This window comes from Epinephelus fuscoguttatus, linkage group LG20 (assembly GCF_011397635.1).
Source record: "Epinephelus fuscoguttatus linkage group LG20, E.fuscoguttatus.final_Chr_v1".
Classification (NCBI taxonomy): domain Eukaryota; kingdom Metazoa; phylum Chordata; class Actinopteri; order Perciformes; family Serranidae; genus Epinephelus; species Epinephelus fuscoguttatus.
The window spans coordinates 27186060-27210183 of NC_064771.1; the positions used below are offsets into that span (position 1 = coordinate 27186060).

A 24124-nucleotide genomic window follows, 5' to 3' on the forward strand; every position below is an offset into this window, starting at 1 on the left:
ATCCTGCAGGAGCTGGAGTACGGAGCCTCCGTGGACTGGTGGGCCCTCGGGGTGCTGATGTATGAGATGATGGCTGGACAGCCTCCGTTCGAAGCCGACAACGAAGACGATTTGTTCGAGTCGATTCTCCATGATGACGTCCTCTACCCCGTGTGGCTCAGCAAAGAAGCTGTTTCTATCCTCAGAGCGGTATGCGTCGCCTCTTCACAATGACACTCCTCTTTCAGTGCTGTCTTTATTTGGTTATTCATCAGAGTTTCTCTTTATGGGTACATTTCCTCCTCTGCAGCAGGCACTCGAAGGCGTCCATGGCAAAATGAGGAATAGTTTAATTTTAAATAATTAAATTAAGTAGATTTCATCTCAGATAATGCACTGTATGAATGAGGGCTTCTTGGCCTTTTGTTTCCTATCCATGTAGTTTGTAAGCCTTTTCTTCACCATATCAACATACACATAATATTTTTTGTAAAAATGTCTTCCGACAAAACCTTTCTAAAAATCATATATGTGGTAATTTTGCAGTCAAAGGAAGCAAAAAAAAAACGGGCTGAAATGGTTGAAAGATTGCTTTTTTTTTGGACATCTTTGTCACATGAAGCTCCAGGTTTAGAGAGCTAAGCATCCAGTTTTATGAAAAATAAATATCTGATGAACATTTACCGCTTTCTAAAGGAATTTCCACAATCACGAAAGACTCTTCGAAAGAGCTGGATAAAAAAACATATCATCCCTGTTGCTTGATTAAAAAGATTTTTTAACCTTTTTCTAAAGTTGTGAAAAATATATTTTTTTTTCTTTTTGTGCACACAAATGATCTGATGGCGTGATTTTATTTGAAAATATTTAATAATAGAAAGTAACATTAACACCATCTTCATGAGGAAACAGAGCCGGGAAACATGTAAAAAATCTTTTTTGGTTGCAACAGATAAAAGAGGTTCTTGAAATCAAAGAGAAGAGCTCGCTGAAATACAGTCATTTGAATGCCGTAGTCACAACAGTTACAGGACGCTCAGCTTTTAGCCAGACGTAGCCTTTTAACCAAGATGTCTACACGTCTTTTCACCTTCGAATCACAGCTGCGTTACGAAATGGATGTCTGTGACTTTCAAAACTTTTCCTTCAAAAGATTTCACTTTATGCGGAAAGGTTTAACTTGAGATTTTCAGGTGTTCGTCCCATACTCCTGTTGTCATTGCTGTCTCCCTATCATTCATGTTTCTGTCTTCGAAGCTGCACACAAACAAATGAAGCTCATTCGCAGTGCACTTAACGCAGAGGTGTTCCTTTTCTCTTTGCACCGATACTCAGAGGAACAAAAAAAGTCAGTCAAAGAGGTTAAAGTAGTAACATTGCCGCCATGGAAGTGACACAGTAGATCACAAAGAGCTCTTACAGTACTGAACAGACAACAGAACCAAAGAGACAGCTTTCAGACACAGTAAATAACACCAGCACTCTGCTGACCCGTTTCATCACTCTGCCACTACGTCGCTCTGTTTGTATCACAGAGCCATTAATGCCTCTGCTCTATTATTAGCACTGAAATGCTTTTTGCTCAACCCCTCGTTCTGCTTCTGTCCTCATCATTTTATGGATGAACCCGCAGCGGAGCGTCTTAAAGGGGGCTGGACTGCTGACAGTGTGATTGGAAACCAGACGTGTGTATTGTGTGTGTTTGTGTATGTAGTTCATGACCAAGAACCCGGCCAAGCGTCTGGGCTGCGTGGTGAGCCAGGGCTGCGAGGAGGCCATCAAGACCCACGCCTTCTTCAGAGAGATCGACTGGGTCCTGCTGGAGCAGAGGAAAGTCAAACCACCCTTTAAACCAAGGATTGTAAGAAACACACACACACACAAACACACACACACACTGTTTTTTCATCCTTACACAACTGTGAATCTGACAAACCTGTTAAATGTGACCCTCTGTCGTTTTCCATGTACTTACAAATTCATGCATCCGAGGCTATGTATTTTGTTTTTTACTGACTTATACTAAAACAGATTACAGTAAAAAAGATGGAGAAGGTTTTAATTTCATTCTGCTCACATCCACAAGCTTTTTTGTCCTGCTGCAGAACACTTTGCTTTGCAGTTTACAGTAAAACGAGGTCCTCTTGTGGCCAAAACAGCTCACAGGCCATTTATAGTGATGGGGGAAAAAGAAGAAGGAAAATGATAATAAGCCACTGTTCCTGTAGCAGTTAGTTACACCATTTGAACCATAATTATGCCATTTTAGGCTGGATTTAAGTAAAGTTCATGTGTGAGTTCAACTCTGATGCATCCGAGACATTTTTTGTGTGTGTGTGTGTGTGTGTGTGTGTGTGTGTGTTAAATATATGTTTTTAAACGTTTACATTTCCCAAAAGAAAGTATTGTTTAGGAATATTATCAGGTCTTGTAGTGGCCCTAGTATTAAAAAATGTCACTCAGTGCAGTCTAAGGGATTAGGCCCCGATCACACAGGAAGACGCTCCGCACTGCCTTTTCTTTTTTTTTCTTTTTTTTTTTTATTGAATGCCACTAGTAAAAAAATGCTTGCTGCGCCTATTGTTGCCAGGCAACCACGGCCTCACCTCCTCACACTAACTTTCCCGTTTAATCAATCTACAGTTTTCTTTTTTCAGTATCTAGTCCCTAAAATGTTGAGGCAGAGGGTACTTGCTGTAGCTCTGGTTGAGGGTGAGAGGCTGTCAGTAAATAGTTAGCTGTGCACAGGGAAACAGAGATCTGTGTGGGTACATGAGACCCTAAAAAAGAGGGTGGATCTTGGGGAGTACCACCAGTTGGTCCAGGAGCTTCTCCTCCATGATGGCTGTTTCCAGGCATATTTTAGGATGACTCAGGGGCAGTTTGACAACCTGCTGTCTATTGTCGAGCCGTATAGCTCTGGGTATCCAGCAACTGCTACCACCAGTTTCTCCTCCATTGTTTACCAACTGTAAACGTGTTGTCGTGACCACCACAGAAGGCCCGCGTCTCAAATCATCCAATTGGACAATGGGAAGAAAGATGACAAAAAAACAGATGACATGGAGCACTTTTCCACTCTGAAGTTTTCTCAACTTGAGTTCAGAGCACTCCGGCAAGGCACGTCGCAACGCAAAAACCGCAAACAACAAGCTTCATTCTCATTAAAAGCAATTACAAAAAGCCGCTTCTAGCTGCTAAAACACTCTCTGTGTGATCAGGGCCTAAGAATGATTCAGTATTTCATTATAAAATGCAAAAGCAACCAGAAGGACACTCAAAGAGTGCAGACCTCCGCCAGTGTCATGAGGAAAAACTGATTTTTGTACTTGATCAGTGATTCAGATCTGCTCCAGAGTTTATTGTGTTCTTCCTTGGCTCATGCTATTAATGAAAATCAGGTCAGTAATTTTTCCATAATCCTTCTGAGAAACAAACAAACAAACAAACTGCTCAGTGGAAACGGGGCTTTACCTCAAGGAACCAAAGCAGACCCTCGTGGATGAGGGCGTCCTGGGCTGTGTCCACCTGAGAACGCCAGGCGCTCCTCAGGACACGTCCAGCTAGGAGCACTTAAAAACGCTTTGGAGGCGCCATGTGTTTTTTTCAGCTGGGACACGCTGGTCATATCTGCTGTGATACAGAATATCTGTGGAAGTAAAAATGTTCGCATGGTAGATACCTGCTAGTACCTCCAAAGGGGGAGACGACAGACCCCCTGGTCCTTGTGGGCTCATGAGGGGCCACGTATTGATATATATATGTACAGTATATGAACAAATTTCTCCTTCATTGTTGCTGTTGCTGCAGTGATGCAGGCACTGCGCTGGACCATTGTGGTGAAGAAGGAGCTGAGCCAGAAGGCGAAGCTTTCGATTTACCAGTCCATCTACATCCCAACCCTCACCTATGGTCATGAGCTCTGGGTAGTGACCGAAAGAATAAGACAGATACAAGATGCAAGCGGCTGAAATGAGTTTCCTCCGTGGGGTGTCTGGGCTCAGCCTCAGAGATAGGGTAAAGAGCTTGGACATCAGGAGGGAGCTCGGAGTAGAGCTGCTGCTCCTTCACATCGAAGGGGGTCAGTTAAGGTGGTTCAGGCATCTGATCAGTATGCCTCCTGGGCGCCACCTGTTAGAGGTGCGCTGGATACGTCCCACTGGTAGGAGGCCCCGGGGCAGACCCAGAACACACTGGAGGGATTGCATATCTCATCTGGCCTGGGAACACCTTGGGGTCCCCCAGGAGGAGCTGGAAAGCGTTGATCGGGAGAGGGGTGTATGGAGTACTCGGCCCAGGATAAGCAGATGAAAATGGATGGATGTTGCTGTTTAGCACGTGCGCAAGAAAGTTGTAATGATTGGGTGTTGTGGTATTTGTCCCTCCACTGTGAATGGACAGCTGGATAAAAAAGCAACAGTGGCGAGCGCAGCATTTTACCCAAAATTGAAAATTTTTCAGCACTCAGGGAAAAAACAGAAAACAAGCAGCGCTCAGCACAGAACAGACGCTCAATGCCTCGTCACACTGCTGGCGTTTGTAGCATAGTGTAAATACGCAGTGCTCCCATTGGAGAGAATTTTAGATATTTGCTGGCCTCGGGAAAAAACATTTTTGTACACATGGCCCCGATCAGTGAGGGAGTGGTGTGTGGAGCTAGCAGTCGCTTGGCTGTAGCTCCATTTAGCTTGAAACTCTAAGCTTGCCCACATTTTAGCGGTCCAATCACACGCAAAGGATTTTTATACTGCTCTACAATTTCATTTCACTGGGAAATACAGCACAGTACATAGGCTGAAGATGCTCTATACTTTGATGTAGTAACAATACTCCCCCACCCTGTCAGTCATCTTATGACTCCAGAGATTTGTCTTGTAAGCCCCTGAAGTGGTCGCCCGTCTTCCTGTTGGGAACCACTGTTGCAGGATGAGCTGCCACACATGTAGGAGACAGTATGCACTGTGTATCCACTGTGTGTATGTGTGTTATCATCACAGAGAAAGCAGTAAGTCTGAGTGGTCAGAAGGTGTCGCTCTCATGTCACTTTTAAAGCTTTAAATTTCTGCTTCTGATGTCTTCCCTTCTGTGTGTGTGTGTCCATGTGTCTCTGCAGAAAACCAAGCGAGATGTGAATAACTTTGACCAAGACTTCACCAAGGAGGATCCCGTGTTGACGCCCACGGACGAGGCCATCATCCGACAGATCAACCAGGAGGAGTTCAAAGACTTCTCCTACTGCGCCCCCGAGGAGACGCAGACCTAACACTTACAGACAGACACACACACACATACACACACACACACACACACACACACTGATCCAACAACACTAAACCTGGCACGCACGTACGCACACATTGCTGACACTCATACATGTGTAGAACCATCAATCCCTTTACAAGACACACACACACATGCACACACAATCACTCCTTTACTTTGAAGCTATTGGTTGTTGTTACTTTTTGGAATATTCTTTACTTGCATTGTGTTGTTCTTGTTGCCTGGGTTAATTATGAATATAAATATGAATATGACTATGAATATGAATATAAACACCTGCACATGCTCTCATACACACATACACACACACACACACACACACACACACATACACACACACGTTGCACACTTTTAATGCAGACAGACCCACAAACACACACTACAATCCCGAGTTTTGCTTCAACACAAACACTCTCACTGCACATGCTCAGACAACCAAACACACACACACACACACACACACACACACACACACACACACTTACACTGCTTCTCTCCCCAGCACCAGGACTGTACAGTGGGTGCTGGGTGCAGAGGCCTGTATATAGCCTGTGTTGAGTGGCTGTATTGTGTTGGTATTGTCTGCTAGTAAAGGAGAGTCGTGGCGCATGGACAAGCACCCTACCTGTGTTATTACTGTCCTTATTCTGGACCAGTTAGGGCCAAATACCCTTTGTGCAATACCCTGACTATCTATATATTTTATTTGTTTTGTTTATGTATTATTTTTGTGTGTGTGTTTTTTTTCCTCATTTTTTTTCTTTGTTGTTGTTGTGGTATGAATGAAGTCTCGCGCTCATCTACAACGCAGTATTAGAGCCACAATGGAGAAAAAAAAAAAGATTTTTTATTTCGAGAATAAAATCATGATATCACGAGAATAAGTTGTAATTTTGAGGGGAAAAAGTCGGATTATGCGAATAAGTTGTAATATAATGAGAACGACGTCACACTATTTAAAAACAAAAACAAAAAACTGGTAATATTACGAGAATAAAGTTGTAATTTATTGGAAATGAAGTCATACAATTTCAAGAAAAAAAGTTGTAATATTACAAGAATTATAGCCGTAATTTTGTGAACATAAAGTCCAAAAATTTCATGGAAAAAAAAGTTGTAATATTGCGAGAATAAAGTTGTAATTTATTGACAATAAAGTCATACAATTTTAAGAAAAAAGTTGTAATATTGCAAGAATAAAGTTGCAATCTATTGACAACAATAAACATTAAAAAGTTGTAATTTATTGTATAATTTAAAGAAAAAAGGTTGTAATATTGCAAGAATAAAGTTGTAATCTATTGACAAAGTCGTACAATTTTAAGAAAAGTTGTAATATTATGAGAATAGTCGTAATTTATTGACAATAAAGTCGTATAATTTAAAGAAAAAAGGTTGTAATATTGCAAGAATAAAGTTGTAATCTATTGACAAAGTCGTACAATTTTAAGAAAAGTTGTAATATTATGAGAATAGTCGTAATTTATTGACAATAAAGTCATACAATTTTAAGAAAAAAGTTGTAATATTGCAAGAATAAAGTTGCAATCTATTGACAAAGTCGTACAATTTTAAGAAAAGTTGTAATATTATGAGAATAGTCGTAATTTATTGACAATAAAGTCGTATAATTTAAAGAAAAAAGGTTGTAATATTGCAAGAATAAAGTTGTAATCTATTAACAAAGTCGCACAATTTTAAGAAAAAAAGTTGTAATATTACAAGAATAAATTCGTAATTATTGACAAAATTGTACAATTTCAAGGAAAAAAAGTTTTAATATTACGAGAATTTTAGCCGTAATTTTGCAAAAATTAAGTCCAAAAATTTCACGGAGGAAAAAAAAAAGTCATTTTACGAAAATAAAGCTGTAATTGTTATTTTGTTATTATGACCTGTTGGGGGGGGCTTAATTTTCGTAATATTACGACTTTTTTTCTTGAAGTAGTGTGACTTTATTCTTACTTATTCTAACTCCAACTTTCTGCAATCCTTTTTTTTTTCATGAAATTGCAGCTTTATTCTAAAATTATTTATTTTTTTCAAAATCGTGGGACTTTATTCTCATAATGACTTATTACTCAAAATTACAACTTTATTCTCGTAATATTATGACTTTTTTTCTCAAAGTGATGACTTTAGTTTCGTAATATCACTACTTTTTTCCTTGAAATAGCATGACGTTATTTTGATTAAATTATGACTTTTTTTTTTCTTCAACGTGGCACTAATTCTCCGTCGTACTCATCCTCCTCCTGTCTCGTGTATATAAAATGAATGTTGAGCTTACAAGTTACAGGCTATGGAACTAATTATGTGGAGCAGAGTGTTACAGGCGGCCTGTGTAGCAGCGTAAAGCCCGATTTCCACTTCTTTCATCTGTCTGCTAATTTCAGAGTCTGTCAGTCCTGCCGGCGTGAATGTGCTGGCCTGTGGGCGTTGGGGTTTTTTTGTTTGTTTTTTATGTGAATGAACATTTTCATATGTGTGAATGCATGATTTTTCTTTCTCCCTGTTGGTGTGTGACTTCGTCCTCAGCATTTCTGTTTCTATAGTTACCATCAGTGTTTTCAGCCCTCCCTCCTCTTCCTTCCCCTCTCCTCCGAAGCACCGATTCCCCTTTCCTGCCTCCAGCAGCCGTTTCACTCAGCCAAAACCACTTGCTTTTCTGACTTTTGCTTTTTTTTTCAAGAATGGCTTTTCTTTCTTATTGCTCTGTTTTTTATCATAGCTATTATTATTATTATTATTATTATTATTATTGTAAAGTGTATCTGGAGGAAACCTTTGTGTAAAATACTATAACTATACTATCATAGGTCTGTTACAGCCGGGGCGAAGAGAAATGTGGAAAACCAGCAGCTGAATTACCTCTCATTTCAAACACACACACACACACACACACACACACACACACACACACACACACAAACAAAAAACCTACCCACACACAGACTCTCTCCTTTGCCTCCTCCCTCTTCCTCTCTCTTCTTCTGTCTTACAGACACACACATGCACACACAGAGAAGGACTGTTGTCGCGTGTACTGTACAGTGATGCTGAAGGCGAGCTGGTTGCTCTGTGTGCAGTAGAGTCGGTGTGTAGTGAAGCTTTGTGCACCCAGGGGTAGGGCTGTTCCTGGTCACACTATCTTACTCTGTGCCAAAATGTAGTGCAACAGCCGGGCTAGTCCTGTCTGGTCTGATTCCAATAAAACACTGAGCTGTCTACATCACTCCCAGACTCCTCTGCGTCCTCTTTCCCTCCTCGCTCTTTCTCTTTTTCTTTTCTTTTTTTCATTGATTCTCGCCTGCTGCTGTTCAGAAGCAGATCTGTTCTGTGGGATGCTTCAGAGTTTGTGAGAAGAGAGGGGAGGGGAGGGGAGGTGATGCTTTTCCTGGCCAGCTGACCTATCAGAGTGCTCAGTTTCAGAGGCCCTGTAGGTGATGCACATGCAGAAGGGAGAGGACACACTCACTGCTGGAGTCATCTGTGCTGCAGGGGGGGAACCACTTGCCTTGTGACATTTGGCACTGCTAATTGCCTCTCTGATTAATTGGACTACCTGTGATGGTGCAAATTGTAGCGGGGAGGCTCCCTGCTGCGCTGTGAATTCCTGCTGCCTCCATCTCTTTTGTTCTGAGCCAACGTTCACCATGACGCCAGATAGAGACGCCTGTTGGACGCGATGACAGCTGACAAGGAGAAGAGAAGGTAGAGCTGCATGTTGCTTTCAGACGTTTTGATAACCATCTTCACAGTGTGTCTGATTTGTCTTTGAAAATATATTCAGGCTGTTGTATGTTTTTGGGCTTTAACTGAATTGTTTCTGTGACTGTTTGGCACTTCATCTGCAGAATTGGGACAAAATCCTTTTTTGTTTTTTGTTTTTTGTTTTTCTTAAAATAGGCTGGGAAAATATATTTTAAAGATCTTGACTATTAAACATCAGAGTTGACAAAAAGATATATGTTTATTAATTTCACAGCAGTCGTGGTGAGTAGCCATTTTATTTTTCAAAGTTGCTGAGAGTTCTCTTAATGTCATCAACACACTTACTTTTAAACCATATTTCTTATTTAGTTTTGATGTAGAGACATAGTTATAGTAGTACATTTTGACGCCAGTTTTATCAGTATGCACTGTTCGTTTTAGATTTTGAAGGCTTTTAAAACATTTTTTAATTGTTTGAATTTGTAAATTCCTGTATGGGACGAGGATGTTTTCTGTCAAAGTTCGGAAGTTACTTTTTTTTTAAAAGTAGATCAAAATATTTTATTAATGAAATTTTTTTCATACACGTAAATCCTTTAAGAAGAACCTTTCATGGGGCGTCAGTGGCTTAGTGGTAGAGCAGGTGCCCCATGTACAAGGCTGTTGCCGCAGCGGCCCGGGTTCGACTCCAGCCTATGGCCCTTTGCTGCATGTCTCTCCCTCTTTCACACTTCACCATCCTATCAATTAAAGGCAAAAAATGCCCTAAAAAATATCTTTAAAAAAATAAATAAATAAAAATAAAAAGAACCTTTCACCTCAAGTACAGAACGAGTGTGTTGATGCGTATCTGACCACAATGCACCACCGTCCTCATCAGTTTACCATACAGAAAAGTTAAAGTGGAAAAATATATATCTAAAAAAAAAACTCCTTCAATCAAAAAACTTAACTAAAAGTACAGAAGCAGTGAATGTGTATCTTTATCAAAAGTAAGCGTGCACATGAGCGCATGAAAATACCCTCTAACTGGAGATTTCGTAACTCACCAGTGTCATCTCAATGGAAATTACTGCACGCTTCCTTAAGTGTTGAGAAATTCTCCGCGGTCTCATGAGATAATGTCAAAAAGTCTCCGTGTCATCAGGCTCAAACCTGAGTGTTTCAGAGTTCCTGCAAAGCTGACGTTTTGGTGAAACAGCGATGTTTTATCAGTCATTCACAAGGTGTAATCTGACTCTGCAAAGCTACAGCTAGTAGTAAGCAAACTGTACAGGAAAAGGTGCAGTGTTTCTGTCTGAGATGTAGTGAAGCAAAGGTTTGAGTACCTCAGCGAGACTTTGAGTAAATGTTGTCGAGCGCCTCTCTCATTTTGATTAAATATCTGGATAAAAATAATTACATTAATCTAAGAAACTGTAACAAAGTAGGATTGCAACAACGGGAGATTTTCACAGTGCATTAACTTTCTCAACCCTTTAAGTGAAACAGGAGGGTTTTATTAGAACTGAAACCATTTTTAAAAGATATATATATATATACACATATATTGTGGTGGCCAAAATTGCTAGAACACTTGGCATATTTAAGAGGTTTCAGTTGCTTTTGTTGAATTGGCCAATAAAATACCCATAAAACGAATGAAATATCTACAAAGTCATCATTATGCTCCATAAACCATAGAATAGAGCCATCATAAGGAGATTTGGGTCATTTTCCTCACAAAAAACAAGCTAGGCCTATTTCACTGCCAATGTCACACAATCACGTTCCTTCACAGAAGAAGCCAAATTACTTGTGTAATCATTGCCAGGTGTGATCGTGGTGAAACTGATGGTGATGCAAGAGTCTTAGGACACAGCTGTATGGTTCGTTTGGAATGTACAAGGCCTATCCTGCTCATTAAGTGATTGGTAACATCAGGGGTTTGTCACTGAGGCCACACCACCAATTGATATAAATTCAAAGCCTCTAGAAGTAGTCTTGAAGCACATGTTGCTCCCTGCACCAACCCAACAACCTCCCTTACCTTACTTGCACATGGCTTTCTCAGCCCAAACAGCACTGCCACCTTCAACCAAACCCAGGCTCTGTACGTGCGAGCTCCAGGTAGAGACAGTGCTGACGCTACCTTTCCTAGCACATTCACTATACTCTATTTCACACGCTACATAGTATAACTCCAATATAAGCTAAAGTTAAAGGAGATAGAGAAGATAAACTGATAGGCTTTCTCAGCCCAAACAACACTGCCACCTTTAATAAACCCAGGCTCCGTTTATGCCAGCTCCAGGTAGTGACAGTGCGAATACTACCTATTCTAGCACATTCACCATACTCTATTTCACACGTTACATAGCATAACTCCAATATATATAAAGTGTTGTGGACCAATGAGTCCAAGTTTGAGCAGTTTGGCAACAAGCGAAGAGTGTATGTTCGACGGAGGGACGGGGAGAGAGATAAAAATGAGTGTCTCTTGCCAGCGGTTAAACAAGGGGGTAGTATTATGGTCTGGGGTGCCATTTCAGCCTCAGAAACAGGTGACTTAGTGAAAATTGATGGCATCATGGATAAGAAAGTATACCACTATACCACAGCATTCTGGTGAGGCACGGAGTACCATCTGGGAATCATCTTACTGGGCCTGGATTTACTTTCCAAGAGGACAATGACCCTAAACATTCTTCTAACTATTGCCAGAACTACCTGTGACAGAGGGAATCTGCTGGAACATTGAAAATGATGGACCGGCCCCCTCAAAGTATGGACCTCAACCCCATCCAGCAAATTTGGGGCAAGTTGGAAAATACAGTGGACAGATCTTTTGTACATTCAAAGGAAAGCCTTTAGCTTGATTTGCAGAAGGCATGGGATAACATTAGTGTTGAAGTTCTCAAGAAATATATTGACACTACGCCAGAAAGCTGTGCTGCTGTAACAGCTGCAAAAGGTGGACATACCATACTCTCATACGTCTGTGAGTGTAATCATGATTTGTGTGTGCATCCCATCCATATTAATATAGTGTCATATAGTATGAGGTCTGTGGTAGCGCAGCGTGAGTTCATAGCAACTCAGTAAAATCCTTGTAAATGTTATTAAGATGGCTTGAGTCATCCTAACTGTTTCTTTTTTTTTCCTCTCCAGGGCGATCAGCCGCGAGGCAGCCAGAAGGAGACGACGGGTGGAGTCTGAGGTGTTTGGTGATTTGTCGGGCCTCCTGCCGCTCCAGCCGTCTGTGCGAGCTCACTTGGACAAGCCCTCGGTCATTCGCCTCACCCTCAGCTACATACGCATGCACGCACTGCTCAAAGGTACCAGCGGTCATCAAAGCCACAATGTCATACAATTTCAAGAAAAAAAGTTGTAATATTACGAGAATGAAGTTGTAATTTTTTTTACCATAAAGTCATATAATTTAAAGAAAAAAAAGTTGTAATATTACCAGAATAAAGCTGCAATTGTTTGAGAAAAAGCCATAATATTATGTGATTGAACGATTGAACTCGTAAATTTACTAGGAAAAAAGTTGCAGAGTAAGTTAAAGATAAATATTATGACCTTTTTTGCATAAAATTACAACTTTTTGTAATATTACAACTCTTTTCTTGAAGAAGTGTGACTTTACTCTTATGGAATTGCGACTTTATTTTCGCAATTTTTTCTCTCAAAATTACACCTTTATTCTTTAAATTAGGATTTTATTCTCGTAATGACTTTTTTCTAAAAATTATGACTTTATTCTTGTAATGTCACAACTTTTTCTTGCACAATGCACATGGAAGGGCAGAGAGGTGTGCTCTCTCTGCCTCAGGCTTTCCTCAATGCACATGGAAGGGCAGGGAGGTGTGCTCTCTCTGCCTCAGGCTTTCCTCATTTGCATGTGGAAGGGCAGGGAGGTGTGCTCTCTCTGCCTCAGGCTTTCCTCAATGCACATGGAAGGGCAGGGAGGTGTGCTCTCTCTGCCTCAGGCTTTCCTCATTTGCATGTGGAAGGGCAGGGAGGTGTGCTCTTTCTGCCTCAGTTTTCCCGACTGAACCTAATTTAAAACAAGAAGCAGCGAGACGATAGGCTAAAAGAGAAGGTGCGTAACTCATCAGCTTACGGAACAGCTGATGTCACAGTTGACAGCCAACGACAGCAAGAAATTATGAGTGAGCATGCGTGTGACGAGTGAATGGCAAATGGTCTAAGAAATAAATTACAGACCTAAGCATGCACAAGTATAGTCTACCTGACTGAAGTTTTTCTAGAGCTTCATTCAGGCAAAATTGGTCCTAACCCGCTGCCACTGATGAGTCTTTAAATGATCAAATCTAACTTGCCGTAAGCTGAATAAATAAAGGAATTCATGGCGCTGTGTCCAAAGTACTGTATATTTCCATTGAACCTTTGATCCTACGTATACACAGACAGTTGCAAGGTGAATTCTATGTTTCAAAGTATTCATAAGTGTGACTGAAATGTGCTCTTATGCAGAACGGTAACTTCTGCTTCAGAAAATAAAACATCAGTTTGATCTGGTACACTGTGGTCACAATACTGGTGGGTTTGAGATGGGTGTCAGACAGAGAGGAAGTCCTTTAACATGAGTACTAACACCTGCGACACGCACACAGTTTGAAAGCAACAACATTCACGAAACACCACATTCTTTGTTCATAGTTCCCACAAACACTTAGACTGAACCCACTGAGAATGTAGAAGAGAATAGTTTCCCATAAAAGGAACTATTTTCCACAGCAATTTTGTGAAAGAAATCAGACAGTAACACAATCAATAAAATGACTTCCTGTGTTGCGCTGCTCCAGGTAAGACCGGAATAAAAGCTGAGGCCAGTCATGCGGTAAAATGTGGACAAGTGGTGGAAGGTGGAGAGGAACGCCGAGAGCATGACAGAGGATGTGACGAAGAGGAGGAGAAAGAAACGAAGGATCTTGAGGCCTCGGAGGAGACCAGCATGTACCTGAGGATCCTGGAAGGGTTTCTGATGGTCGTGTCCACTGAGGGAGACATGATCTACCTGTCTGATAACGTCAGCAAGTACATGGGCTTAACACAGGTACACACACACACGTTTTCTACATGAATGATGTACATTTAGGATGCAGGATTTGAAGATGAGTATGTTCTTTAAATTCTTCCACAGACTGAGCTGATGGGACACAACATTTTCGAGTTTTCTCATCCTTGTGACCATGAAGAAATAAGACATAATCTACGTCTAACCGCAGGTGTGTGTGTCGGATTGTTCAGAGAGATCGCACACATTTGAGCAGGTTTATTCGTGTAGCTTCTTAAATTGCTTGTTTTTTAGAGGAAGTTTGGTGCGGTGCAAAGAGGGACTTTGTCATGAGGATAAAAAGCGCTCTGACACACAGAGGAAGAAGCGCTAACCTCAAGTCAGCTACGTGGAAGGTTGGTGAGAAACAATACCACGCTACACCGTGAAGCAGCAAACAGTTTCTGATCATTTTTAATTAAACATCTAAAGAGGACTCTTGATTAGCAGAGGTTTAAAACTCTTCATGGATTTCTTTGTAAACATAAACTCTGTAAACTGTACATTTCTATCAAATTTGTATCACTGCTTAGGCGGAATTTATACTTCTGCGTAGAGCCTACACCGTAGCCTGACGTGCACCTCCCCAGAAATGTAACTACATATCGCGGTGACGCAGACCTCCTGTCTATTTCTGTAAGCTGAAACCATTTCCCTCAGTGGAAACAAAGCTTTTATTTACTTTAATTTCACAGATAAGAAACAATAAATTGTGAAGACAATAAAGCCTCCACAAAAATAGCATTTAAAGTCTTGTGTGTGATTTATCCTGGCTTCATATGAGCAGAGGAAATCTCCACTTGTCATTAGGCTAATTTATACAATGTAAAATGCCATAGGCTTGTGCTAATAACGTTAGCATGTTATATTTGTTTGGAAAACGTGTTTAGTATAAGACAGTTGTTTTGTCAGTGAACCTTGTGAGTTGTGATGGAGCCGAATTTTGTAACGTTACCTTTGTTATATGTTGCTGTTGTCCCTGGCTTCATATGAGTAGAGGAAAAGATTGCTAGCTGCTAGGCTAATTTATACAATGTAAAACGCCATAGGCTTGTGCTAATAACGTTAGCATGTTGTATTTGTGGGGAAAATGTGTCCAGATAAAGACAAGTGTTTGTCTGTGAATGCTGCGAGTTATAGTGGAGCTGATTTGTGTACTTGTGTTTGACATTGTTGCTATTAAGCCATGTTTAATGTGTGTTTAATGTGTGTTTAGAATCAACCAACTAATTACTTCTGCCGCCGACTAGTGTTTTGGAGGTGTAACTGCAGAGTGACACAGACACACCACCGCACAGCTATAAATGCTCACAACTGCGTAGGCTACGGTGTAGAGTCTGCAACACATGTATAAATCCCGCTTCAGTCTTGAAACTTTGATGATTTATGCAGTCTTTGTTTTTATCTTTTTTCCTTTTTTGAAGCATGACTATTGATATCTAACATTTGTTGGCTTTTAACCTCTCCTGCACATTTTCAGACATTTATTAGGCTTAGTTTTAATCACTCTCTCTTTTTGGTTTTAGGTCCTGCACTGCCAGGGCCAAGCGAAGGCGTGCGTCACCCCGTCTTCAGTTTCCTGCCTGCTGCTGACTTGCCAGTCTCTGCCCCTCTCACACACACTCCTCAGCACACACACCTTCACCAGTCAGCACAGCATGGACATGAGGTTCACGTACTGTGACCAGAGGTGATTTAAAATATATATGTCCACACGCCTTTGTGCAGTCACCAGTCATTTTTTACATCCTCCTGAGACCCTGTGTCCTCTACTCCTCTGTGTCTACTTAACTCAGACCTGTTGTCCTCATTCGTGGACTCTTCTTTGTGCCATCTAGTGATAGGAAGAGCACAATACACTAATCCATGTAAAAACAAGATGGCAGCCATCTCTGCCAAGTCAGTCTGCAGCTGATCCCGACACAAAAGTGGACAAGGTCCAAAACCTGATCACATTTTATGGTTGGAACTTTTTTAGTTATGATCAATAATGTTTGTAGTTTGATATGGCAACAGATTTGACCAATTTTAGCATCATTAACAAGCTAAGACACTGTTAATTAGGAAGTACTTATTTGAAGGCATTAGGACTTTATTATCGTCTCGTTTGAGGGCATTGGGACTTTATTATCATTAACAGTGTTTAGTTTTTTATACTTATCAGGTCCTACTGATCCCAGATAGCTAGGAGAAATTAAAAATGCATACCAAACAAAAGTTCGGGTCTCAGGAGGATATGTGCTTTATTCGTTCTTGTGTATTGGTTTGTGATTGAAGGTTTCATATTAAATTAGTTTTTCATTGTTCAGGGGTCGTAAACGTTCACAGTGTAATACAGGTACAAGAATATGTGAAAAGGGGTGATAGTGATGATTGAAGGATGTGCGTTAATGTAACCCATAATATCAGGAGTGTGTCTGGATAGGAACCAGTGTCAGTGGGGGTCCCGGGCCTTGTTGATGAGGCCAGCTGCACTTGGGAGGAAACTGTTCTTGTGGCATGAGGTTTTGGTCCTGATGGACTGCAGCCTCCTACCAGAGGGGAGTGGTTCAAAGAGATTGTGTCCAGGGTGGGAGGGGTCAGCCACAATCTTCCAGGTGGGACGGCAGATTGCGGCCAATCACCTTCCTAGCAGAGCGAGTGATACACTGCAGTCTGTCCTTGATCTCAGCTGTGGCAGCAGTGTACCAGATGGTGATGATGCCAGGAAGTGGAGTGACTTCACAGTCAGTACGTTTACATGACATTAGAGAAAATTTATTTATTGTGTTAGTCCAGCTAAAACTGGACTTTTAAAATACATGTAAACATGTTAGTCTGACTGAAATCGTAATAAATCCAGTTTCTCAAAGCTGGACTAACATCCAGATAAAGCAATTGGGAGTTGAGTTACTCCTGCAATTTCTGCCCCGGGAGACATGACCTGGAAGTCGAATAGTATTAAATGCGTAACAGAAGAAGAGGCCAGTAACAATGTGGCGAAATCTACATCCAGAGCCGTGTATTTTTGGACAGACGAAGGGTCCGCTAGCTAACTGTAGCTAGCTTGGTTGTTTGGTCTGTGACGTCATAGGTCAACTGGAAAAAGATCCAATACTAATAAGCTGAAAAGGGGCACATCACTACCTATCGTAGCAGAGTCGGACATACTTCGGTTAATAGATCGATTGGACAGAAGTCCAGTTAAATGTCCCAGTTGAGCTATAACCGCAGCTCGATTTAACTGTGCATGTTAACATACAAGTCACACAGGGTGATGGGGGTGGGTGGGGATGCATTCTTTGCTCTGTACTTCTATACAGTGGTGTAAGAATGTGTTTTAGCCTAAAAATCAGCATCTGAAGAGCAGTCAGAGTCAAGTGCATATTGTATGAATTTAACTCTCATGGTATATAACAAGGAAGAGTTGTGATTTGATTTTGCAGTGTTGGACATTATGAAATTCTTATGAAAAAGGAAAAAGTATTGAAGTTAATGCCCATCTTTCTTTATTACTCATCTGTGCTGCATTGATAATGTTCTTCTGGTTCCAAGGCCGTAACTTTGGTTTCGGCAACCTCCGAGGCTGAGAAATGAAGCCAGTGCATAAGTGCCAAAAACTTGAGTTCCTTGAACGGCCACTTTAGGCTGATTTACAGCTTGGTACAAAGCTGATTTAACATTCATGACAACTGTACGAAGAGTGACTTTTTATATCTCACCTGTTCACATTTTATCAAGGCTTTAAGTTACACATATTTAAGGGCGAGGACACTTGAGTGGCAGGCAGTTTGCAGGTCTATGAGTCGGATCCGCCTCCCACCCCTCCACAGCTCAATCACCTCATCCAAATATGCTCACTTTTGGGTCCAAAAAAACCCAAGATGCTAAAATGCCAAACTCTAAACGGGAGTCCACAAACTAGTTAGTGACATCACAGTAGCTACGTCTATTAATTTATACTAGGGCTGTCAAAGTTAATGCATTAATAACAAGTTAACGCAAATTCCTCTGGTACTTGCAGACCAAGTACCCCCACTCATGGCAGCAGGATAATGCACCATGCCACACTGCAAAAACAGTTTAGAAATGTCCTGTGGAGCGTGACAAAGAGCTCAAGGTGTCGACCTGACTTCTAAATTTCCCAGGTCCCAATCTGCTCAAGGATTCTTGTGATGTGCCAGTACCCCAGATGTACCCCTACTCCAAGATGGGGCCTCCTTGGGTCGGACTTGGCACTGACCTGTCGAGGCATGGACACAAGATCTCTGGGAGTGTCCTGTGGTGTCTGGCACCAGTGTGTTGGCAGCAGATCCATTTAGTCCAGTGGGTTGTGAGGTGGGTTTATGGCACGTGACACAGAAGCTCATTCAGATTAGGATCTGGGGAATTTGGAGGCCAGGTTGACACTTTGAGGTCTTTGTCACATTCCTTGGGCCACTCCTGAGAGATGTTTGCAGTGTGGCATGGTGCCTTATCCTGCTGGGGGGCCACTGCCATTGGGGAGTACTGTTGCCATGAGGGGGGGTACTTGGTCTGCAACGGTGTTTGAGTGGGTGGAACATGTCAGGTGGTATCCACATGAATGCCAGAATCAAAGGTTTCCCAGGAGAACAATGCACTGGAACAAAATAATCAAAGTTATTCACTTCACCTGTCGGTGGTTTGAATGTTTTGGCTGATCGGTGTATTTTTCCACTTCAAGAGTATTAAAAACTTGAGAAATATCCCTTTAAGGTACATTTACAACAGATAAAAAACCCTGGGATTTATTTGCGATAAATCACGATTAAATATTTGAATCGATTGACAGCCCTAATTTATACATTTTAAGTACAAAAAAGAGATTGGTATCGGGTTTTGAAAAGGAGAGGGGCCACGTCACATTATACAACACTGTATATTTACCACACTAAGGCATCTTCTGTCTCAAATGAGTTCATCACTGTTTCATTAACAAATTTATGCTGCGCAGCCAAACATTAAAACCCACCCGTGACAGAAGACAATTTGAACTTCCTTCAAGCTTCTTCACCCCACAAGTGATCATGTGTATCTCAATTACTCACCCTGTGTCCACGTTGAATTTGGGAAGAGAACTTTTCTGGCATGCCTCCACGGTAAACCAAGAATCCAAAAAAACAGAGAAATTTCTCGATAATTTAATGTAAAAGGAGGTTGTGTTTGATATAGTGTTGCCACTGTTAAACATGAACCCCTATGACTTAAATTTATCAAGAATATTTGGCTTTTTGTCTTCGCTCACTGTGGAGGCACATGAGAAAAGCAAAGTTTTCTTCCCAAATTCAACATAACTCGGGCTGAGCTATTGATGCACAAATGATCATTTGGGGGTTGAAGTATGCCTTTAATGGGAAACAAAAACAGAAAACAGGATTTTAAGGGGTTAATTTAGCATGACAAAAATGGAAGAAAAAAAATTCAGAACTTTAACTGCTTCTTCATTCCCTTTTTACCTTCCCCTTTTTGAAATTTTAGACCCACGACTGCATAATATCAGTGAACCTTGAACTTGTTTGTGGCTGCTGTTGAATAAGTGAAACTAAATTTGTAGGACGTGTAGTAACATTCATTGAGCTTAAAGACAGGCAGTATTTTTGTAAGTTAAATGTATATACCGTCACTTCTTTGTGTGTTTTTGCAGAGTGACTTTCCTTCTAGGGTACAGTCCTGAGGACCTGCTGGGTCATTCCATCTATGATCTCTGTCACACACTGGACACAAACTGTTTGGCTAAAAATCATCTCAACTGTAAGTACTGATGCACAAACACACACATTACACACCTGTAAGTTTCTAATTCAATCTCGCCTCTCTCTGCAGTGTGTTTGAAGAGTCAGTCAGTCAGCGGTCAGTACAGGATGCTGGTGAGAGGTGGAGGTTACGTCTGGGTGGAGAGTCACAGTGCGGTCATCCCCAGCGTCCGACCCTCCAAGTCCAGGCCTGGCGCCCACCAGCCGCTCTGCATCCTCTGTGTTACCTATGTCCTCAGGTGTGTGCGTGTCAATTTTAATCCATCTTAATGAACATTTGTTGCCTTTATTTTTAGACACATTAGCGGCATGGCGCTAGGGTCGGCACTGTTGGTTGGTGGCTCCTCGACTTTGGTCCAGACGGAAAAATCTAAACAGCTGTTGGATGCTTGTGCAGACGTTCATATTCACAGGAAGTTATTCTTACTGATTTTGATGATCTCATGACTTTTTCCTCCAGTGCCACCATGAGGTTGACAAGTTCTCTTGGGATTTGGGCTTGTTCAAGTGGAAATAGAAACTTTTTTTTGCTTTAACTTATCATTATGATGGCACAATCTAATGGCTATAGAGTCATGACACCATTGGAGTTTAGATTGGTTCCTCATAAGCCTCGCTTTCACTCTGCAATCTGTCTACCCCTGTACAATCCAAGGATGTATAAAGAGAACTGGATACAGCGCTAGAGACGGGGCCCTGTTTATTCCTATTAAAGTTAGGATGGAGGGTAAAGCCCAAAAAGTTTGACTTCCCAGGTATAAAATTACCCAGATCTTCTGCATTGTTGGCCCATAGAGCAAGCGCACTACAGACTTTCGCAAGATGAGGGGTTAACTTCTGGTTTAGCCCTCTGCGAACTTAAATGGTGACAAAATAATTTAATCATATGGCTTTTGTAGACTTTCGAAATGTGATTGAACTAGGGTTGGGTCGGTATGAGAAAAAAAAAAGGTCCAGTGACAGTAACACTTTGTTTGTTTTATTCCTTACAAATAAATTTGCAGGTTTAGCGTACTCAGTCAGTGCAAACAAGGGTTGCCTCCTTTGTCTGGTTCAAAGCCAAAGTGTTGCCATATTGGCGCATTCTTTGATTTCTTCAAGACTAAATTGTCCGCCATTATCGACTCCCCGTCACTATTAAACAAACTCCAGGCTACAGTAGAGGCCTCGGCGCATGCGCACTCGCACCCCCTAGCTCAGTCCCTGACCCACCCCCACCCCCCTCTCTCTCCTGCTCGCTGTGCGCTTGGCGAAGAGGCAGACACAGGTGCTCACAGACTCAGGCGTACTAGAAGCGGAGCGGACTCTGCGAGGAACGTCCGCAGTCATTTGGGCTTCCATAGTCGAGCGCACTTCCGCGTTGTAGTTTCCTGTAAAAATGTTCATGAAAAATCCCCGCGATGTGAAAAATACATGCCGAGCAGTCTTTTGTGTGACACTGGTGCGCGGAGTGGAGTCCGCACGGTCGTAAAATCTGAGCTTTGCGCGCACAGGGCTTGTGGACGTCCGCCTTTAAGCCTGATTTATGGTCCTGCGTTAAATCAGCGACGTCACTACGACATGCACCTCCCCAAAAATGTAACTACACGTCAAGGTGACGCAGACCCAGCGCAGACCAGAGGGCTGTGATTGGTTTGCTTGGTAGCAACGCATTTCCGGTTCTGTATTTCCAGATTGTGCCATCACCGCCATCTTTAAACATCTTCTGCTGCGATGTAGATGTTGCAGTATTAAGGCCCATTTATGCTCAACGTTCAATACGGATACGGACTGAGCCGTCTGTCCGTGCTCCGTGTTTATTTCTCTGTGACTGTAAAAGCCGGAAACTAAACAAAGAATCAACTAGAGACGACGATAACCATTCAGGAAAGGAACGCAGCCTCCTACCGCTCTGGCAGTGAATTGCACCGCGACGAAATTGAGTGACGGAGAAGTTCGAAGGGTTCACGACGGCATCATGGCAACGACGTAGGTACGCCGCAGGACCATAAATCAGGCTTTAGTCCAGGCAGACTTTCACAGACTTCCGCGGGGTCCGCTTTGCGTACATTCCGCCGCAAAATGACGTATGCGGTCCGGTCGGTCTCAAAAAAAAAAAAAAAAACCTGGTCCAAGACAGAGTACCGAACTGAAGTGGTATTAATGAGAACCGACCCAACCCTAGATTGAACCAAATGGATGCAATCCAATAGTGAAACGAGTCATTTCATAAGGGCGGTAATGCTCAAAATAAAATCTATCCATTGATTTACAGACATCTCTTTCACCATAGGAAATGTCCGTTGGGCCCAGTGTCATCACATGACAGACCTGGAAGTTTTAATTCCATGTTTGGCCACTACAAAAGTTGGCTTCAAAGCTTGGCACACTTCCTTGGGGCATGGTATGATCTTCACGGAAAATGAGGCTGACTTTATGGTTCAAAGGAAGTGCAGCAACCACTGCACAACCAAAACAGGAAGAGGATAGCGCTTTTGTTTTCCCCAGTAGCTACAGGTAGCTTTCCCCAGCTACTAAAGAGGATCAATATCAGCTCTTTGTAGATAGTATTCCCAGTAGTGGAAATGGCAGATGGTGGAAGAACCAAAGTAACAGTGGAAACTGTGGTAGTTGCTCAGCTGTGAGGCAAACAGGAAGGTTGTCTTCATGTCAGCAGCACCAACAATAAATCAACCTTGAAATGCTTGTGGGGTGAAAAGGTTGTATGGGTCCACTTTAAAGTGACTCAAAAGATAAAATGATTTTCAAAATAGTTGGCAATTAGTTTTGTTTTGAGCAACTATTTGATTAATTTGATGAATGTTTCAGTTTGTTTTGTTAAAAGTGTTTAAGGACCAATGTATAAAAAACAGCCAGTTTCGTCCTTTGAATTAAGTTTAAAGTTTAAAAACCACTCACATGATTGTCAGGTCAAAATTTTTGACACTTTCGACCTGACATAGATCAAAGCAGGACCAGAACGTGACTTGATTAAACATTTGTGACATGAGGTAAGCGCGCAGGCCTTTCTTGTTTTCCTTCACTGTTTTTTGATAGCCATGCACCCACATGATGTGTGCGTTATTATTCTCCCGAAACCCTTTAAAGTCCGGGTAAAGGGCTTCAAAGTGCTTCAATGCTGTATTCATGTGTGTCTTACAGTGGAGTGGAGGAGCCGTCCCTGAAGCTCTCTCTGGACCAGCATGTCCACGGATGTGTGAACTGAAACTTGAGTCTGAAGAAGAGTCAGTAAGGCCCCGATCACACAGAAAGTGGATTGCACATCCTTTTTTTTTAAACACTGAATGCCGCAAGTAAAAAAAAAATGTTTTAAAAAAGCCTGCTGTGTCTTTTTATTGTTGCCAGGCAACCACCCCATCGTGTCCTTAAGCTAACCTTCCTGTGTAATCAATCTACTGTTTTCCCCACAGTAATTAGTATCTAGCTCCTGACATGTTGAGGCAGAGGGAACTTGCTGTAGCTCTGGTTGAGGGTGAGAGGCTGTCAGTAAATAGTTTGTTGGTCACAGGGAAACAGAGATCTGTGTGGGTACATGAGACCCTAAAAAAGAGGGTGGATCATGGGGAGTACCACCAGTTGGTCCAGGAGCTTCTCCTCCATGATGGCTGTTTCCAGGCATATTTTAGGATGACTCAGGGCAGTTTGACAACCTGCTGTCTATTGTCGGGCCGTATAGCTCTGGGTATCCAGCAACCGCTACCACCAGTTTCTCCTCCATTGTTTACCAACTGTAAACTTGTTATCGTGACCACCACAGAAGGCCCGCGTCTGAAATCATCTCATTGGACAATGGGAAAAAAGATAATGCAAAAAGAGATGACATTTCCACTCTGAGTTGAAGTTTTTTCACCTCGAGAAGTTCAGAATGCTCCGGCAAAAACGGCAGGCATGTACAGCGCAGAAACGCGAGGTGCGTCACAGCACAAAAACAGCGAGCAAAAAGCTTCATTCTCATTGAAAACAATTACAAAGCGGCGCCTCCAGCTGCTTAAACATTTTCTGTGTGATCAGGGACTAAGACCACCATCCTCCAGCAAACAACAATGCTCTCTACCTCTGTCTGTGAACTCTGTTTTCATTGATCTGATTTTTATTAAATATGAATATTTCTAATGCAAAATGGCTTGCTGTATGTTTTTGTTAACCACTGATATTTCTAATGTATATTATTTGGATATAGCTTCAAATACTTGAACTGTCTGAACTGCTGTTTAACCTTGGGAAGATACAGCACATTTTAAGCAGGTCTTCAGATACACTGATCATTCAGGCAGATAACTGAGTTTTACTTCACAGTTTTGTCACACTGTTTTGCGTAGTTGTTGCAGTT

At 41.8% G+C, this 24124-nt stretch overlaps 2 protein-coding genes across 2 annotated transcripts in view; both read left to right on the plus strand.

Moving 5' to 3' along the window:
* prkcea (protein kinase C, epsilon a) overlaps window positions 1-6418 on the plus strand; it is a 27632-nt gene extending 21214 nt beyond the window's left edge. The window contains exons 12-14 of the mRNA XM_049564095.1: window positions 1-189; window positions 1694-1840; window positions 5093-6418. Of these exons, the coding sequence (XP_049420052.1) occupies window positions 1-189; window positions 1694-1840; window positions 5093-5242 (486 nt within the window). The 3' untranslated portion in view covers window positions 5243-6418. The remainder of the gene's footprint in view (window positions 190-1693; window positions 1841-5092) is intronic.
* Window positions 6340-23028, plus strand: epas1a (endothelial PAS domain protein 1a). Its single transcript, XM_049564157.1, has 10 exons — window positions 6340-6441; window positions 6657-8976; window positions 12127-12293; window positions 13791-14041; window positions 14129-14213; window positions 14297-14397; window positions 15568-15731; window positions 19686-19792; window positions 19865-20033; window positions 22936-23028. Exons 2-10 carry the CDS (start codon window positions 8951-8953, stop codon window positions 22997-22999), a joined length of 1134 nt encoding a protein of 377 aa, XP_049420114.1. The 5' UTR covers window positions 6340-6441; window positions 6657-8950; the 3' UTR covers window positions 23000-23028.
* Window positions 23029-24124: the final 1096 nt, after the last annotated feature.

Excerpts from the sequence above, each read along its gene's own strand:
- epas1a (XM_049564157.1), top strand. The coding sequence starts at position 8,951 with ATGACAGCTGACAAGGAGAAGAGAAG. Across the intron at positions 8,977-12,126 it reads GCTGACAAGGAGAAGAGAAG|GGCGATCAGCCGCGAGGCAG; the intron begins GTAGAGCTGCAT and ends TTTCCTCTCCAG. Across the intron at positions 20,034-22,935 it reads TGTGTTACCTATGTCCTCAG|TGGAGTGGAGGAGCCGTCCC; the intron begins GTGTGTGCGTGT and ends TGTGTCTTACAG.